Source organism: Alosa alosa, chromosome 10 (genome assembly GCF_017589495.1).
Source record: "Alosa alosa isolate M-15738 ecotype Scorff River chromosome 10, AALO_Geno_1.1, whole genome shotgun sequence".
In the NCBI taxonomy this organism is placed as follows: domain Eukaryota; kingdom Metazoa; phylum Chordata; class Actinopteri; order Clupeiformes; family Clupeidae; genus Alosa; species Alosa alosa.
The window spans coordinates 30,282,659-30,301,867 of record NC_063198.1 but is presented as its reverse complement, the minus strand read 5'-3'; the positions used below and the strand labels follow the sequence as shown (position 1 = coordinate 30,301,867).

General features: G+C 45.3%; 2 protein-coding genes across 3 annotated transcripts in view; one reads left to right on the top strand and one right to left on the bottom strand.

The window, feature by feature from the left end:
• The window catches only part of srgap2 (SLIT-ROBO Rho GTPase activating protein 2), a 135,541-nt gene extending 122,060 nt beyond the window's left edge, over window positions 1-13,481 (bottom strand). Inside the window, 2 exon segments of the mRNA XM_048255521.1 lie at window positions 11,928-12,395; window positions 13,400-13,481. Of these exon segments, the coding sequence (XP_048111478.1) occupies window positions 11,928-11,994 (67 nt within the window). The 5' untranslated portion in view covers window positions 11,995-12,395; window positions 13,400-13,481.
• Window positions 13,482-13,950: 469 nt separating this feature from the next.
• Window positions 13,951-18,887, top strand: fam72a (family with sequence similarity 72 member A). Of its 2 annotated transcripts, XM_048255909.1 has the most exons (4): window positions 13,951-14,627; window positions 14,815-14,892; window positions 15,191-15,315; window positions 15,710-18,886. In XM_048255909.1, exons 1-4 carry the CDS (start codon window positions 14,482-14,484, stop codon window positions 15,802-15,804), a joined length of 444 nt encoding a protein of 147 aa, XP_048111866.1. In that variant the 5' UTR covers window positions 13,951-14,481; the 3' UTR covers window positions 15,805-18,886. The 2 variants fall into 2 exon arrangements, with proteins under 2 accessions (XP_048111866.1, XP_048111867.1); XM_048255910.1 differs by lacking the exon at window positions 14,815-14,892 and having other exon boundaries at window positions 15,710-18,887.
• The last annotated feature ends 322 nt before the right edge of the window (window positions 18,888-19,209 follow it).

The following is a 19,209-nucleotide window of genomic DNA, read 5'->3' as shown; positions in this document are numbered from 1 at the left end:
GTCACGGTGACGGGTAGGCGCTCCTAGCGCAGGGAAAGAGGAAGTGAAAATGTGCGCTGGGCAACCCCCCCCAGGCCAGAGGAGAGTCGGGCCCTTCCACACTTCTCCTTTCTATCTCTATGCAACCCTTTCTCTCGCTCGTCCTCCTCTGTATCCCTCACTTAAGAATGCAGTTTAGAGACATCATGGAAGACAACTTCTTCTTTCTGGGACTGTTCTGGGAGCACGAGCCTGTCTTCACAAGTGAAGTATTTCAACACACACCTGTAGTTTCCCCAAAATGCACTTTATGTGCTCACAGAACACTGTGATTATGAAGGCCTGTGAGTAAGTACACACACACACCCACAGACACACACACACACACACACACACACACACACAACTCAGAGCCCTGTCAGGCATATGCATGGGAATCCCACTACAGCAGTAGCGTCTGACTGGAGGAATGCAATGACAGGCTGACACTGACAGACCCGCCTCTGATCCTCTCTCACACACACACACACACACACACACACACACACAGGGACACAGAACTCTGAGCTGAGCAGCAGACCCGGGACCTTCGGCTGTGATTACACAGACACACATTTTGCTGTTACACACATGCACACACACAGCTGTTACACATTAACCCTCTAAACTCTGATAAGAGCCTATCCAGCACCCCTCCTTTACATGGCTGGGCAACAGGAGAGCAAACACTAGCTTACTAGTGTCTGACCCCTAATGCTAACGAACTAGCACACAGTGCTAGCTGTCTCACAGCACACACTAGCATACTACACACACTAGCTTACTAGTACAACACAGAGGCTGGTGCAAAGTGAGGGCACATACAGATATATGTACATGCCTGCTCCTTGCTTAAACACACACACACACACACACACTTCAAAGCATACACACCTGAGGACCGGGACCTGTGTGGAATGTGAGTGTGCCTAATGGTCTGACTGTAGTATGGGCCTGTTCCCATTAGCCAATTAGAGTGGGAACATCTGGACACAACCGAGCCTGAGGACGGCCTTCGTGACCTTTAACCCCGGGGCTCTCTCTCTTTCGGCAGCCGCGTCCTCTGATCTGCCGCTCCGCTCTCTGCCAGGTCCACAAATCTCACCGCTCCCCGCCGACACGGCTCCCAGTAGGGATCGCCTCTCACACACACACACACACACACACACACACACACACAATATAAACCTGAACCTAACACACACACACACACACACACACACAATATAAACCTGAACCTAACACACACACACACACACAATATAAACCTGAACCTAACACACACACACACACACACACACACACAATAATATAAACCTGAACCTAACACACACACACACACAATATAAACCTGAACCTAACACACACACACACACACACACACAATACAAAACTGAACACAACTACACACTAGCAACTATTTGTTTTAGAACAGACAATTAAAAATGCCAAGCATGAAGTGGCAACACTTAACATACCACTTACTCAATACAAACACACACACTCACCGATAAGGAAAAGAGCCAACAGAGCAAACTTAATTGAGGGTTAATGGATGCTTAATTAGTTTACATTGCGCTCGACACAGAGGAAATGGGAGCAATCCGCTCCTTCAGAAGACACACACACACACACACACACACCTCCCCTGTCTTAATGGAGAGAGACAGGCACAATTCCGTACAGCCTCACTCTCATGCCTACTATACAGTGACAAATGCAAAGCATCTTGAATATCCAAAAGCCCTGTGTGTGTGTGTGTGTGTGTGTGTGTGGAGTGGGGATGGGGAGTTCTGTGTGTGTGGTGCCAAATAATTTCCATAAACCAGTTATAACACAAGCTGAACAGCATCACTGCTGAAAAGGTGTGTGTGCACTCACGGATGGGGTCTGCTGCAGCCTACTTTCTTCCAACTCAGTGTCACACACACACACACACACACACACACACACACACACACACACCTTTCCTGGCCCTTGGCTGGCTGTAATGAATTGATTGGGTGAGTGGCAGACAGGAGATTCATTAGGCTGAACACACTGAGCCAATGCGGCCAGTTTCATCTTCTCCGGATGTTATTGCTGACACAGCACAAGTGCCTGTTTAATGGAGATAGACATGTATGTGTATGTATGTGTGTGTGTGTGTGTGTGTGTAAGTATGTGCGGACGTCAATAGTGTGTGCGTGTGTGTGTGTGTTCATTCCTTTCATTCCTCATTAATATGACTAGGCTGTGAGTATGCAGGAAAGAGAGAGAGAAGATAGATTAAAAGCAGAGAAAAACGGCACTGCTGCCCCACACACAGACACACACACACACACATACACAGCCTGCCTGGTCTGCCACCCTCTCTCTCTCTCTCTCTCTCACACACACACACACACACACACCTTCACCTGGCCAGCCATCTGCTGCCCATTATGGTCTCCTCCGCTGCTACACAGATAGCCCAGAGAGAGAGAGAGAGAGAGAGAGAGAGAGAGAGAGAGAGAGAAAAATATAAGTATGAGGGAGAAAGAGTTCCAAGTCCAAAAGCCCCTTGATGGAGTTCAAAGGTCACACACAGTAGGGGTGGGCGATATATATCGTCTGCGATAATATCGTGACTGTTGTTTTAACAATGTGCAAATTGACATTATCGAGTATTTAAATTACTTATGGGGAAAAAACACTCGAAATCACCCATTGAAGACTTACACATTCCCAGGAGGTATATGCGGGAGAAGCTGGCTGCAGCAGAGCAAGCGTCACGTGATCACTAGTGGGTCACAACGTTGTCCCACGCACGCCTAATGTTTATTTTGTGCAGCGAGAGTAGCCTACTTGGGATTTTATGCGGCTACTTTTGTCAAGTATCTGTTCAAGTAGCATTGATGAGGCAGTCAAGTTTTTTACTACATGGTATTATATGGAGAGAAAACATTAGCCTTAGAGTATTTTAATAGTCAGTTGTAAACAAAGAACTATTCTCAAGTAACTCTTGTAAATGGACTGAAGTTCTCTCTCTACGTTTACGGATTATGCTAACCGTTAGCATCTCTATGGGATTTCTCATATACATTAGCCATAAGCTAACGCATTAGTTTATATTCTGTAACTTGGAATGCTAGCCTACATGAGTGCTCTTAAACAAAACATAGAAGGAAATAACTGATATGTACTCTGTTGGTCTGCTTAGTTTTACATTGAATCCTATGTAAAGGTTTGAAAAGAACTTCAGCTTCAGACTTTCTCTTGGGAAACTGTTAGGCCTGTTCATCTTCTCTAATGTAGTTGGCTAGACCATGTCATTGCCACACACACAAGTGGGGGCAGAATTGGAAATGTGTCATAGAGTGACAATGCACTGGTTGATTTGGTTAAAAAGTCACAGGTTAGGTTATTGGTTATTATTGTAATGATGCTATTCATAAATAATGAGCTGTAAAGTAATTCAGACTTTAACAAAAACATTTTTTTAAAGGATATCAACTAATTATCGTTATCGTCAAAAATCACAAAAAAATAGAGATATTATTTTTTGTCCATATCGCCCACCCCTAACCCACAGCGTTGCATCATGGCCATCATGGCACAGCCCAAAACAAAGAAGTGTCAAGCGAAACAGGAAGATGTGAAGAGACCCCGACATCATCCCCGACATCCCCCTCACACACCCAGAAACCCCAGCCCCTTCTCTCTCTCTCTCACACACACCGGTGTAGGCCAAACAGGAAGTTCAAAAGTTAGGTTGAAGTGTAAAGACACACACACACACACAAAACAGAGTGTGTGTGTGCTCACTAGCCACACACACACACACAAAACAGAGTGTGTGTGTGCTCACTAGCTGTCTTCCTGTGCTTCCTATTCAAGTCTTTAAACAAACATCCTTCTTGGAAGAGATTATTTTAAGCACACTCAGCATTTTCGCTTGAATACACACATGGACACGAACAAACACACCCATACACACACAAACACATCCACCCATACATATGTACACACACACACATTTACACACACACACACTCACACACAAAGCCTGCTCTCATCAAGTGTGTGTGTGTGTGTGTGTGTGTGTGTGTGTGTGTGTGTGTGTGTGTGTGTGCGTGCAGGGGGCTGGGTGATCGCCCTGATCAATAAAGGCCAGCCCTAATTATGGTTCCATCATTCTAGAGAGGCTATTAAAGAGGACAGACAGAGATTAGTTCATCTTAATGATTGGCTCCTTCCGCTTGACCACCACAACACACACACACACAAACACACACACAATATATAAAAGCCAAATCATTTAGTGATCCAGCCCAGATAGACAATGCATATAGATTAAGATATGGATTAAGACAGACACAGAAGGGGCTGGGATCCCCTCCGACTGAGACACTTTGAGCAGAGTGTGTGTGTGTGTGTGAGAGAGTGTGTGTGTGTGCGTGTGTGTTACCCACAACCACGTCCACCGATCGTGCTGCGTGAGATTGATGACCTTGTTCACCTCAGTGTAGTTTCTGACTAATGCACTTGTGTTCACCTCTAATATCCGACTAATATCCACGACACCATATAATAGGGACATGTTACAAGACTGTCAATGTTGGTCAGTGCAACCTAAACAATTAGGCACCTATAGAAATCTATGCTATAACAACAGGCTGGGCGCACCCATAAAAAACCTATGCTATGCTATATCAAGAGGCTGGACACACTCATAGAAACCTATGCTATGCTATGCTATGCTATGCTATATCAAGAGGCTGGACACACCCATAGAAACCTATGCTATGCTATGCTATGCTATGCTATATCAAGAGGCTGGAGACACCCATAGAAACCTATGCTATGCTATGCTATGCTATGCTATGCTATGCTATGCTATGGTATATCAAGAGGCTGGAGACACCCATAGAAACCTATGCTATGCTATGCTATGCTATGCTATATCAGCAGGCTGGATGTACCCATAGAAGCCTATGCTATGCTATGCTATATCAGCAGGCTGGATGTACCCATAGAAGCCTATGCTATGCTATGCTATATCAGCAGGCTGGATGTACCCATAGAAGCCTATGCTATGCTATGCTATATCAGCAGGCTGGATGTACCCATAGAAGCCTATGCTATGCTATGCTATATCAGCAGGCTGGATGTACCCATAGAAGCCTATGCTATGCTATGCTAAATCAGCAGGTTGGATGTACCCATAGAAGCCTATGCTATGCTATGCTATATCAGCAGGCTGGATGTACCCATAGAAGCCTATGCTATGCTAAATCACAGCACATATGGCTGAACTGGGACACCTTTCAATAACCTCTGGAGTCAAACATCCCACATACGTCTGGGTAGGGCCGAGATCAAACACACACTGCCTCTCCCTTTCCCTCTCTCACACACACACACACACACAGTTTCCTTTGTTCTTTCAATTATCTACATGCAGAAAAAGAAAAGATGCTCAGAAGCCTGACCAATGTGGGGGTGCTGCCAGGCAGACACACACACTCCCTGGCTGAAGTCTCTCTCTCACTCTCTCTCCCTCTCTCTATCAGTTAATGAGGCCAAAACACCCACTCCATCTTTATCAGGTGTTCACAGGCAATCAGCATGCAGTGCCAAGGTGATTTCAGCCAATTAAGACTGGGAGGGGTGTGTCCTCTGCTCCTGATTGGCCGAGTCAGGTGAGCTTAGCCAATCAGAGGTCTGATGCTTATCTGATGAGAAGGGGTTGGAGGTGTGGTAGAACGAGGAGACGAGGCTTCCATGGCAACCGGAGACAGGAGAGGAGTTGCCGTAGCGGCAGGATGCGGGTGAATCCATGTGCCCTCCAGGATGTGCAGTGTGAAGTGATCAAAACACTTTGTGCCTTTTCTGCAGCTGCATCTACTCATTCTCTCTCTCTCCTCCATGCTGTTTCTCTCTCTCTCCTCTTCCTCTCTCTTCTTCTCCTCTTCCTCTCTTTCATGGTTTCCCTGCTCCACTCCTTCCTCTCTTCCACTTCCTCTATCTGTCTTTTCTCTCTCTTCCTCTCACACACACACACACACACACACACACACTGTCTCTCTCGCTCTGTCTTTCTATCTTCCTTTCATCCTCTCTGTCTTTCAGTTCAGTTCAGATCTCTCTCTCTCTCTCTCTGAGTGTGATGTGAGGATACCCCCCCCCCCAATGGGATGTGAATCTGGGACGGTGTTACATGCATCTCATTTCACAAAGTGAAACACACACCAGCCGCAGTGTACAACCCAGCACACACAGACACACAGACACACACTACACACCAGAGCTACAGTGAAGCACCCCAACACACACCATCCAACACAGACTACACACCATCCAACACAAACTACACAACATCCAACCCGACACATACCAGCAACACACCACATAACACACACTCCCATTACAAACCCCATCTGACATGTCACACACACACACACACACACACAACACATACCAACACGACACATAACACTCACTCCCATTACAAACCCCATCTGACCCGGCCGCTGGGCAGCTCACAATAATGACCATGAGGAAATACTCCAGTTGCATCATCATCACGCATGACGCAACGAACACAGCTATGAGCCAATTACGGCCTAGGAACCCAGGCACCGCCAGGTCCAGCGCATTGCACTGCACAATATGGTGCAAGAAGTCGGCATGAGCGTCACGAACAATATGAGCTATTTAGCAGGAAACACCTGTCTCTTCTGAGGCTGTAGTGCACACATGACCAATAACAAACACAGAGGAGATGGAAACGCTTTAAACATGGAGAAATAATGCCGCACAATGGCATGGTAACACACACATTACAAAGACTGAGGAGTTGGTAAAGCTTTAAACATGGAGAATTAGCTCCGCACAATGGCACGGCAACACCATACACACATTACAGTCTCTGGCTGCATCAACCATCACCAAGTCAGTAGCACTGCAATTATGCTATTACTGTATACACACACACATCCATTTATTATACCCCCTCCCCAACCGCATTACTGACCCACTTCATGTACACACACGCACACACATAGATGCAGCAGTGTCCTGTTCAAAGCCATGCGTGAAAGCCCTAGCAGCAGTCGGCGGTTCCCTTGCTGATCAAAGAGCCACCAGCTCACTCTGAGTGCAGCACCCCTTATGAACACACAGACATCACGTCTCCTTTCCCCTCTCTCTACCGCCATCACACACACACACACACACTCTTTTCTCTTCTCTTCTCTCTTTCTGCCGGAACCGTCTCGGGCATCCGGGGCGGGGGGGGTCATCGTCAGTGGTGTGTGTTCTTCCTGGAGATGTAAGGGTCGTGTATGTGTGTGTGTGTGGAGGGAGGAGGGGGGCATGTTTTTAATTATCTTGGGAAGCTAAAGCAGCTCATCATCCGTCTGTCTGTGTGGCTGTCCATTTTTACTGTTTTACTCCAGTCTGGCCATCATAGCAGCTAACATTACTGTACGCTTGCTTGCGAGCAATGACGACACACACACATACACATTATTATCCCTCCTCCGCCCGTGACTCAAACACACATTCCAGCACACACAGCTATAACTCCCTACTACAAAGTAACAATGTGCATCAAGCACACACACACAGGACAGTCTGTCTCCAGTCTGGTGGCGTTAGTCTGGATCCAGTTTGTTTTATTTCCTCTCTGGTTTCAAAGACCCCCTTGGGCTGTCAAAGTCAAGCGTGTGTCTCTGTGTGTGTGTGTGTGTGTGTGTGTGTGTATGGCTGGTATAGCTATGGTCTTGACTAGGAGAACTGGTTCAGTGGCTTTGTATTGCCAATCAAAGTTAATAATTTTCTCTCTAAACCTGTCTAATCCCATTTTATCAGAAGACTACTGGCTGTGTGGAAAAGCAAATCCTAAAATCTCTGGTTAAACACACACGTACACACGTACACACACACACACACACACACCACTGAACAAAATGGGGATTTGAGATCTCTGGGGAAATCCCTTGCGTCTTCCATACATCAATCCACGCGACTGGACAACCCCTGATCAGATCAATACCTGCCGAAGCCCAACACACACACACACATGTGCACACTCACTCTGATCTCCTGAGTTTCACGAAGCCCAACACACACTCACACAGAGCCAAAGACTGTCTACACAAGGAAATCCATATACCACCCCCTACACAGACACACACAAACATGTGCTCACTCACACACACAAAAGTGCTTCGACTGAAATCACTTGGAGTCCTCCATCTTCTCCACACACACACACACACGGTAATCGTAAGGCAAAGATGGTCCCATCATTCCTGTGGGTGTACAGCCTAACTGCATAAGCTAAATTGGAATCTGTCACACTGCATGAAATGAGTTTAGCATTAGAGTGTGTGTGTGCTTGCGTATGATTTGTGTTAGCAGACGAGGGCTGTTGGTGCTGCAGCGCAAGGCTCCATGGCCGCATGCTCATCCATCAGGTAGAGCACCACCCTCAGGGCCCCAGACGAGCGGTGTGTGTGTGTGTGTGTGTGTGTGTGTGTGTAGAAGATGGAGGACTGTGTGATTTCAGTGGAGATTAAAATCAACAGATGCCCATTCATCTCCTGCTCCTCTCGTCTCCTCCGAACCCTTCAGGAGCTGCAGTGTGTGTGTGTGTGTGTGTGTGTGTGTGTGTGTGTGTGTGTGTGTGTGTGTCATCTCCCGCTCCTCTCCTCCAAACCCTTCAGGAGCTGCGGCCCACCTTCCCATCATCCCTCTGGCCTCATGAGAGGGAGCGCGGGCGCCAGGCAACAGGCGAGAAAAATCTCCACTCGCTCTGTGAGTATTTCAAATCGATTGGCTGAAATTGGAATTGGCTCGGGGCGTGGAGTGTGTGTGTGTGTGTGTGTGATGTGATGTGTGATGTGTGATGTGTGATGTGTGATGTGTGATGTGTGATGTGTGATGTGTGATGTGGAGACGGCTACGAAAGTAAAATTCCTGAGTGTGATCTGCTCGGCCTCGCGCAGCAGAAATGCGACGCCAAATATCAGCAGGCCGTTACGTTCTCCTCCTCCTTCTCCTCCGCAGTGTGCGTGTCAGTCGCAGATCTGCGCTGATGTTGATAGGCTCGCTGGACTAAAAATCCGGCACATTCCAGGAGAAACGTTTGGTTGATGTCACGTCAGGGCATTCTTCCAGTGTGCCTCAGAGAAGGGAAGAGTGTGTGTGTGTGTGTGTGTGTGTGTGTGTGTGTGTGTGTGTGTGTGTAGCAGTGGAGAAGGGAAACGGCCCGTTTTATTCCTTCTCTCCTGTTCTGCAGACGCTCCGATCCAGGCCAAAGAATCTGCAAGCATTTATTTCCCCGGTAAGAGCTAAGAGAGGCAGGAGCAGAGGGGGAAGCAGGAGCAGGAGAGGGTGTATATGTGTGTATGAGAGAGAATGTGACTGTGTGTGTGTGTGTGTGTGTGTGTGTGTGTGTCAGTGTGTGAGAGCGTGTAAAAGTGTATAAGTGTGTGTGTGTGTGTGTGTGTGTAGTAACCCAGGGACTCCGGAAGGGCTCAAGGAAGGGCTTTACCATCTGAATGTAGGTTAACATTCTTTATTAGAAATAGAGTGAGCAGTCCTAGCAAGCAGCCTTGACTTAGAGCAACCAAAACATTGCCTTTGTAGGAAGAGTATAAATGGCATGTCACGCAGGGCAAGCCTAGCCTACCTGAGAAGGTCATCACACTAACGGAAAATAAAGGTGATTGCCCATTCACTTGGTGTTCTTCTATGTTATCTGACTGGAATGCCTGTTTGATGTGTGGGTCAGACGTACAGTGACAGGCAGGAGTTCAACAGCACTAGCTGGCATCAATACACTCTCACCAGAGATCTGTGAAACCCTGGGATGGGGGTCTGAAATCCTGCTGTAATGATAAGAGACTGAACTGATCATCCCAAACCTCGCATTGCAATGAGGGGAGAGAAAGAGAGAGAGAGAGAGAGAGAGAGAGAGAGAGGAGAGAAATGTAGAGGAGAGAGAGATGAGGAGAGGAATGCAGAGCAGAGAGAGGAGAAGAAAGGAGAGGAGAGAGAGAAGAGGAGAGAGAGAGGAAGAAGAGAGGAGGGATGCAGAGGAGAGGAGAGGTAGAAGGAGAGGAGTGAGAGGCAGGGGCGCCGCTGGGGGTTTCTAAGGGCCCAGCACTGACAGGGGAACCTCTGACCCCCTCATCATAGAGCCCACATTTCTAGCAGTGCCCCTGGTGAGAGGAGAGGAGAGGAGAGGAGAGGAGAGGAGAGGAAGAATGGAGTAAGGCACTGCGGACTCAGGGAGATGGTCAGGGAGATGAGGGAGGTGGTCGTGAGAAGAAGAGAGGAGAATGACCGACCACAGTTTCACCCGTACTCATCCATGAAACAGCTCAGGTCTTCAGAGAACTGGACCACCCAGAACACTGCCCGACTGTCAAACAGTATCGCATAACAGTCCCACCACTAAGGTATGTGTGCGAGTGTTTGTGTGTGCACGTTCTAAGACCGCTGTCACTGCAGGCACAGCTCACTATGGCCCTCCTGACAGCGATGGTTGCAAATTCCAGTGGCTAGTGTCTCACTGCTACCTCCGCAATGACAACAGCATCCTCAGCCAGATGCCCAATCCCTACTCCCTAATCTCCATCCACACCTCACTTCCAAGCTGAGGCACACTAGTTGTGGGCCAGATCTGGGTCAATTACAGCTGCTGCCAGCACGAGGGGGCTGGTGATGTCCCTACTGCTGTCCAAACACTGCTTTATTCAAAAATGTTTACACAATAGTCAAGGCTCATGCCAACTATTTCAGGAGGGAGAGCTAACAATAGGCCCAATAAATTCACTCAGATATTGAGGCCATGTTTGACGTTTCGGAGTGGTGCGTCTTCTGACTTTAGCCTCTAGCCTATATGCAAAATGGACATGAAAAAACGCAAACAAAGCACATTCAGTGCTGGTCGCACAATGACTTCAAATGGATCTGAGCCAACACATTACAAACTTGTACAATAGGGCTTGCGCAGACTGACGGGATGAGAGTCGGTGGCTTCGCGCGCTCGCACATCTGGGTGCACACGAGGGGAAAAGGGGTATTGTTCCACCCGCACCCTCCCTCCATCTCCCCGCTCGCTCCTCCGGGAGGTCAGGCTATTTCATTTCCAATCCAAACAAAACCACCGTTCTCACAGGCTGCCGGCGGCAGGACAAGACAGCTTGTATGCTCGTGTTTATCTTGAAAAATAACTGATTACTGGGTGATCGCTTTGTGGAGCCCTCGCTGAACGCACCCCACCCTTCTACCCCCAAGAAAAGACGAGCTCTCGCGTGCCAAAACCCTGCTTGTCACACTCGGTAACACCCCGGCAAAGCACTGCACGTGAGCAGCATCCACTTTATTCCGATTAAACGTCAGATAAGCCTTCTTCCCCAGACGTGTGTCGTTATTCTGAAATCAGGGTTTTGTTGAGTGACAAATAACACTATAGGCGCGAATTCGGTAAGCTTTCAAACAGCTCCGCGCCAGCTCGAATGAAGACATGCAGCGCGAAGAAAACGCCCAGTTATTCAAAGTCATATATAAAAATGTCAAAGCACACGGCGTCTGTGATAAAAAAGCCCATAGCTGAACTAAACACATGCACACACTTCAAACAAACAATCATCCCGGACAATTACAATACCTTCACCCATACACCCATATCCATCTGGTCAATTTAGATTGAAAGAATAAAGCTACAAGGTTTTCCTATTCTTCGGGGAAGCCTACTCTCCCAGATTTCCGTCTGGATATTTTCCAGATAAAGGAAATAAGAGGTGTTCTACCGATACATAGAACGCGTTGTATTTATGAACTGGGAGATATACAATGTAACAATGTAGCCGTGTCACTGCATCAGCCAACCTCACCATACTTCAAAGTGGCCACTTCAATGGGCTACTTACCTTTAACTTGAGTCTCATATTCTGCAATAATCTCCTTCTCCTTACGAAATTTCGCCGGAGACGTCATCTCTCTCAGATAAGGGTAAACCTCTGGCAATTATCTTTCCTTGGTTATGATAGTAATAAAGACAAAAAAAAACAAGCGATTTTCGTTCAGCACCCGAGCTCGCGGTAGATCCAGCAATAGATTCTTGCAACACAAGCTGTCCACGGGAGTATTATTGTTTCCTGGCGCTGTTCAATCTGTCCGCATTCTGGGTTGGGGTTGCCGTATGCTTCTTCGAGTGGCTTTTTTGTCCAAATGTGTTCCTGAAAGCGGTAGTAAAGAAAGCCTGAGGAGGCTCTCATTCCCCTCGGTGCTGAGTTGGACGGCGATGGTTGGTGTGGGGGCTCAAAAACTTTCTCAATGCAGCGTGCAGTCACAGGTTACCACGACGGCCACGACGTCGCTCTGTGGGTGTCTTCCGTCTAGAATGCACATAGGGATAAACTCGTTTCACAATGCGCAGTCACACACACACACACACACACACACACACACACACACACACGCGCGCGCACACACCTGGATGTTTACTGTGGCATTTGGGTAAAATATGCCAGTTCATTGTTAAGGTGCCAATAGACTGTTAGAAGGCAATTTCATATTGACTGTAAACATTAATAAATGAATAATCAGAAGCAAAAACAAATTGAACTTAGACATTACAGATATAGGTTAGGCTATTTTGATATTTTGAGATACAGATTTAGGCTATAATGGCCCACATTCCTGGCTGTTATGGAAGGGTCTTGTGTGGGTTGAAGTCGTGGGCGAAAGGGGTGGCTTTTTAAACCGTTTGCACCCTTGATTAACTTGTAAGAACTATAAAAGATCGATAAAGCTGGCCGCATCGTTTGCTAATCCTAAATGGTCTGCACATTTAAACGCCTCTACAGGTGAAATCCAAAATGTTATTTACAGGACCAGATGTTTTCTAAAACATAGTTATGATTATGGTATAAGATAGCCTACGATTGGATAGGCTTCGATTCTCATTTGTTTCTGCCGACTGAGATGAGATGGAGTAAGCAGCACAGCAAAGAGCAACCTAAAACGCAACCTAGAAGCGATGCTTTGCGAATAAACAAAAAAAAATAAGCAGATATTATTGTCATCCAAATGGCGTCCTAAACACTACATCGTCTATGAATCAAAGTCTTGTGGAGGCAAATATCTGACTTTCTGGGAAATACGTGGTCTAGGGCTAGGCTTAGGCAGTAAGGGTCTAACGGCAACGCTAACCCAGTTTCTCATGAGATGTTAGCTGGAGCCTCTTTCCTTTGGATAAACTTCTTAGCCCAAAGCTCATAGAAGTTACGGAAATCTTGACTTATTTCACGTTTCGCTGTAGGCTACTTAAACCGTAAAGGTTCGCATCGCTTGGTTACACTAAAGCATGCAGTTAAGTCCATGTTTTCACCCGAATTACCTTGATTGATGATTTCCATTTGAAATCGGGAAAACTCGCGTTCTGTTCTCCTCATTCCAACAACTTTGTAATATTTCTCTGAAGACTCACAAAAAACGAGCCCGCCTATTTTCATGGAAAGGGTGGACTGATTGGCTAGTTAGGAGGAAACTGACATGCATTCCTCGAATCGTGAGAAGGAGTAGGCGGTATCATTTTTTCCATGCTCTCCAAATCAGCCAATATGTTTGTTCATTGTAGTAAATTATGGCCAAGGGCGGGGAGAGGATTATCAAGTGATCATAATGAAATCTGGAACCATATTTTTTGAACAGAGAATATGTTATCAAACATAGTTCTAACTGCTTTCGTTGCGGTGTGATAAAAATGTCACTCGAAGTCAGGAATCCAATGCTGGATTTTAGGACAATGAACAAAGTGACGACCTCCCTTCTCAAACCAATCACCTGTCAAAATTCCTCATCGATAAGCAGTCTAACCAATCAGATTGTGAGATACATTTTTAAAGCACAGACTTCGTAACCAATCCAAACGTCAAATGGAGCAGTTTGAAGTGTTTCAGGAAGTTTACAGGAAGGTGTAAACAAAAAGCACAGCTGTCCATCTCTTCGATGAATTCAGTCCGTGGTGGAGAAAAATACTTTAATGTGGACAAGGAAGGGAACCGGTCATTATTGCAGCAACGTAGGTTACCGTTAGCCCTTTGCTAAATGATCTAGTGCTACAAGACCTAGCTCGCTGGCTAACGTCAGCTAAGTTAACGTTAGCACTAACGTTAGCTGTTGTGTGTATCAAGGGACAAAAACAACCGTTAACGTGGGGGAACAACAACATACGCATTTTTGTGAACGGCACTAGAACTATTGGAGTTGGTGTAAGCGAATTGCATCTTTGTCTTTATCAGGTAGTTCTAGTCAATCAAGTGAAGCCTTTATCGGCATCCCCAGCCATTGGAGTGAACGGCTAAAACGAACGTAGCTAGCTAACGTTAAGTTAGACCACTTCTATTGTGGAAATAGCTTGCTAGCTATCAAGGTAACTTGCACCTTGGCAGCGGCCCAGACTCGAGCAACCTTGTCATCATGTCCACCTCGAACTTCAAGAACAAATGCGTGACTCAACTGAACTGCATATACTGTGATAGTCTTCTTTGTACAAGAGGAATGAAAGCTGTACTCCTAGCCGACACGGAAATAGAGCTGTTTTCAACGGACATCCCACCAAATAGGTAAGACAGTGCTAGCCAGCTAACGCCAGCTGCTAGCAGGTGTCTTTGTTTGAAATGTCTAATTTCACGAAACACTGATTTATTGTAAGTGTAACGTTTTTACAAATTAATACTTAAATGATGAGGTATCCCAGGTAAAGGTTAAGTTAATTGGACATTGGTTTGTTGTCGTTTTCTTTTCATACAGAACTGTTGACTTTGTTGCCAGCTGCTACTCAACAGATAGTTGCAAATGCAAACTGAGAGATATAGCCTGCTTAAAATGGTATGTCCCCCTACCTAGTGCTTTTTATATGAAAAATGCTATTAATATGTGATTTACTGAACGCTATTGTAATTATAATTTACTTAATGCATAAATGTGAGCCTACTAAATATATCTTATATGCCCTTTAATGTCCCTATCCTTTCCTAAAAAGTTTTTTTTATCAGTAAAAATGTTTATATGTTTTTATTTATTTATTTATTTGTTTGTTTGTTTGTTTATTCATTTATGCCTACTTTGTTTATGATGATGTGCTGAATTTGCCTTCTCTGTTTCTGGTGCCTTCTGCTGTGTTTAGTGGTAATGTTGTTGGTTATCACGTGGTGGCCCCTTGCAAGCCGTGCCTGCTGTCCTGTAACAATGGCCACTTCTGGATGTTCAACAGTGAAGCGGTCTCCACCGTCAACAGGCTGGACGCTACAGGTTTGCTCAATTTCATTATCCTCAACAGCTACAAGCCTATAGACTGACCGACATCACTGAGGATTGCTTTGCACCTGTTATTTCAATTAGTAAAAAAAGAGATGTTGGAGTCAGATATTTAACTACATAGTAAGATTTAGAAGCAGATGATAGATTGGAGGGAGAGTAGATGCATGCGAAGGGGAACTTGTGTGTTGTGAGAAGAAAACAGTTTCATCCAGTTGATGTGAAGTGTGACTTGTAGACCACCCTATCCATTTGTCTTGTGATCTAAATATAAACCTTTTCATTTAGCCTGTTTGTTGTGATGCATGTGTGAACATCCAGTACAATCCGGTAGTTCTATAGGTGTAAATCGTATTGTCAAGCTGATGTAGTGTGTGTGTGCGCCCAGGGCTGAACCTACTGCTGTGGGGGGACCTTCCAGAGCTGGAATGCAGCGAGGACGAGAGCCCATACTGCGGCCCAGAGGAGAACTACATCAGATAAACTCCCTACACACACACAAACCTCCCCATACTATGGCCCAGATGAGGACTACATCAAATAAACTCCCCATCCCAAACACCCTCCACATACTAACATACACACACACCCCAACCTTCTATATTGCGGCCCAGAGGAGGATTGCATCAGATACACACACACACATCTCCCAGACTGCAGCGCACAGGACTAGGGGACCACTGAAGAGTCTGGATATGGACACCCCATCCCTCTCCTCTCCTCTCCTCTCCTCTCTGCTCCTCTCCGCTCAAATGCAACCTCAGACAAACCATTAGTGGCTGCACAGATTCACACCAACATGCCCTCCTCTCTTCAACCACGTGTCGTATTGATAAGCACATTAGTCAGACCACCCGTGTTGAAGGTCTTAATCATTTCACCAAATTATTTTTTTATTCTTATTATTGTCATTCAGAAAGGACAAAAGTTATTATTGAGAGACTTTTTTATTTTTATTTTATGTGGTGTTTATTAATGGCATAGCCCATTATAACTAATTTCTGCTGCCAGGGACGTAGTTGAAAGCCTGTGTATTCACTTTGGACTGAATACTCCACACTGCTGTTTCATTTCCCAATACTGAGTGATGTTCCTCCTGATGAAAGATGCTGTTGGATGTTTCCGGTACTACGAGTGTGAGCTTGAGGTGCAGGTGTTTCGTCATAGACGGTTGACCACACTGATTCTAAGTGAAAACCTTCTTTTTGGTCTTAAAGTAGTTTAGCGTGTTGATTGGTGAACCTGCGGAAGCATTGTGCTTCCAAACAAGTCTTGCATCTGAATATACTGTATATATACGGGATGGTGAATGGGTCCGCACAGGGTTTGTGGCTTTTGGCAAACTAATATTCTTTTTTTTTCTATCGTTTATTTCTGATGACACTGTAGATGTTCTCATGCTTTAGTTCAGTTCTGTCGGAACTGAATGGGTCCAACAGCCGCTGCTGCTGCTAGTGAATGCTGATTGGTTCAGAGGAGCCGTCCTCTGCATCTGCCTCGGCCGGCCGGCGTGTGTGTGTGTGTGTGCGTGTGTGTGTGTGCCGGGCGGCTCGTGATCCGGTGGGGAAGAGAAAGCCCTGGAGGAGGAGGGCTGTGTTGTGACAACAGGATTTGCAAATAGACTCCAAGAGAGAATGCAAGTAATTTGTTTACATGTTGTCTTAAAGTTACACTGTGTCATATTTTGGGCCAAAGTAAAATCATGATACCTACTCAGATTGCTTGCTTATATGTAAGGAATTCTTTATATACAGTAACATGCTAGCAATTGGCAGATATTTTTTGTTAGCTTTTTTAGTTTGAGTATAGAATCGTCATGTAGCACTTGTCCCTCTTGGCACACCGTAGCATGGGGATTTAGACCACATTGGGTCTCGTATTGGTTTTACTTTGCATACATTCGGTTGGGCTGACCTAACGGAGTCCCTGACCAGGAAATGTGTGCCCTGAGTTAGTACGACTTGTCAGGGAAAGAGCTTGAACTACCATAGCACGAAGCCTTCTCCAGCAGCGACTAATAGCAAAGAGATCCAGCGCCTCAGTTTACCCGTGTCCATTTTGGGAGTCACCTGTGTACCAAACCTGACTACCTGTTCATCTGTCCTATTGCGTATATGCGTCCTATTGACTATTCAAGTCTTATTGAATATTATAGTTGTGAATGATATGTACCTGAGCAAACACCTGCTGTGACATTCCAGCATAGATCCTTGCAGAGGTAGACCACTGTGAGAGTGTGCCGTACTTGCAACCCTTAGTCTGATAATGGAAAGTTCCCTGAACGAGTTGCTGAACAACTGACTTAATTTAATGGAGAGATCGTTTTAAACACTCTCTTAGGTACCAGGATGGATTCTAAGTGGCTCGTTCAGGACACAGCCCAGGTCAGTCAGAAGAAACATTGTTTACACAGCTCCCATACCAACATGTCAAAGTGAATGATAACGTACATTCTGTCGGCAGATTTTGCGCATTCTCATACTGGACAAAACAATAATGTTTAACGATTGATCACGTTTAACGGCTCTTTAAGGACACTGTTCCAATGACGGATGCATGCTTGCTCATCACACAGTCACTGGTGATGTTTGATAGCCTAATCAGTCATCCCGGGCAGGCCAGCCTGTACAAATCAGCACGGACACAGTGACGTCACTGTCTGTGCACGGGACTGAGAAAAGAAATCAGCTGTGACAGTGGTTATCTTACTATCCTGGTTTTAGGTTGACCGGTTTGCTGGAGTCAGACGACTTGATTGATTGATTGTTTGATTTGTATGTATGTAGCTGTATTCGAACGGTGCACCCCACATATTTGCAATAGCTGAATTTGTACAGGCTTTTTGGGAAAGTGAAATATTTATCTGAAATAGTAGCACAAAAAAGGTACAATCAGAACATGTTGCAGAAATTGAATGATGGGTGAAATATTTTGTCCTACTAATTATATTTATTTCAAGATTTTGACTTTTTTTCTGACAACCACACTTTATTTTATTGTATTTTTGAATTTTGTATATTTCTCAAATTCACTTGTGTATGCGCATTTCATTGTAAACATTCACACACTTTCTGAGACATTATTTTGATTGAGTTTACTAGTGACATCCAATGTAAATCATCCATTTGAGTTTCACACAAAATACAAAAAAGACCAAACCAGGACTTCTGGAAAAAGAACATTATTTTGTAACTTGAAAATATAATAACAAAAAGAAATATATGTGGATTAATTTATCAGAAGTTTGAATGTATGTATTTATTAACATGATTCTGTATTTATACGTGTGTGTGTGTGTGTGTGTGGGCGCGTCAGGGGGTGGTTTGTATGTTTGAAGTTTGCACTGAAATTCTTTTAAATTGAACTTTGAGTTTGGTTTCAATACTCACATGACATTAAACCTTTTGTTTTGTTTTTTTTTAACAACGTGTGTGCGTTACACTTCTTTCATCAGGGCAGAGATCAATACGAGTTCCGTTTAAAAGGAGAGTTTTCATCAGGGCAGAGTTCCATAAGAGGAGAGTTTTAAAAGAGAGAGAGTTTTGCTGTTGTACAGTGAGGCCAGTGTTGAAGTCAGATGACCTCTGACCTGAGGGGAGAACCATAATGCGAGGTAACTAGCTATCCCAGGGAGTAACCGCTGATCTCTAGAAGAATACTGCACTGAGCAGCTGTTGTTTCTGAAGCGATGTGTTGTTTGGAAATCAGCAGTTACTCCTGACGTGAGCCAATAATAACCTTGCTTCGTTATGTATCGCTTTGTTCTAAACCAGCCGAGAACTCACACAGCCCTGCTGTACTGTAAGACCCCCCTGCTAGGCATCACATAGAATTAGACATTTTAAGTGCACTCAACGTTCTTACTTAATGGCCCCATCACCAAAATGC

Bases quoted from the DNA above. Each gene is read 5' to 3' on its own strand.
- fam72a (XM_048255909.1), top strand. From the start codon at position 14,482: ATGTCCACCTCGAACTTCAAGAACAAATGCGTGACTCAACTGAACTGC. The intron at 14,628-14,814 runs GTAAGACAGTGC...CTTTTCATACAG, and splicing joins ACGGACATCCCACCAAATAG to AACTGTTGACTTTGTTGCCA. The intron at 15,316-15,709 runs GTTTGCTCAATT...GTGTGCGCCCAG, and splicing joins CAACAGGCTGGACGCTACAG to GGCTGAACCTACTGCTGTGG.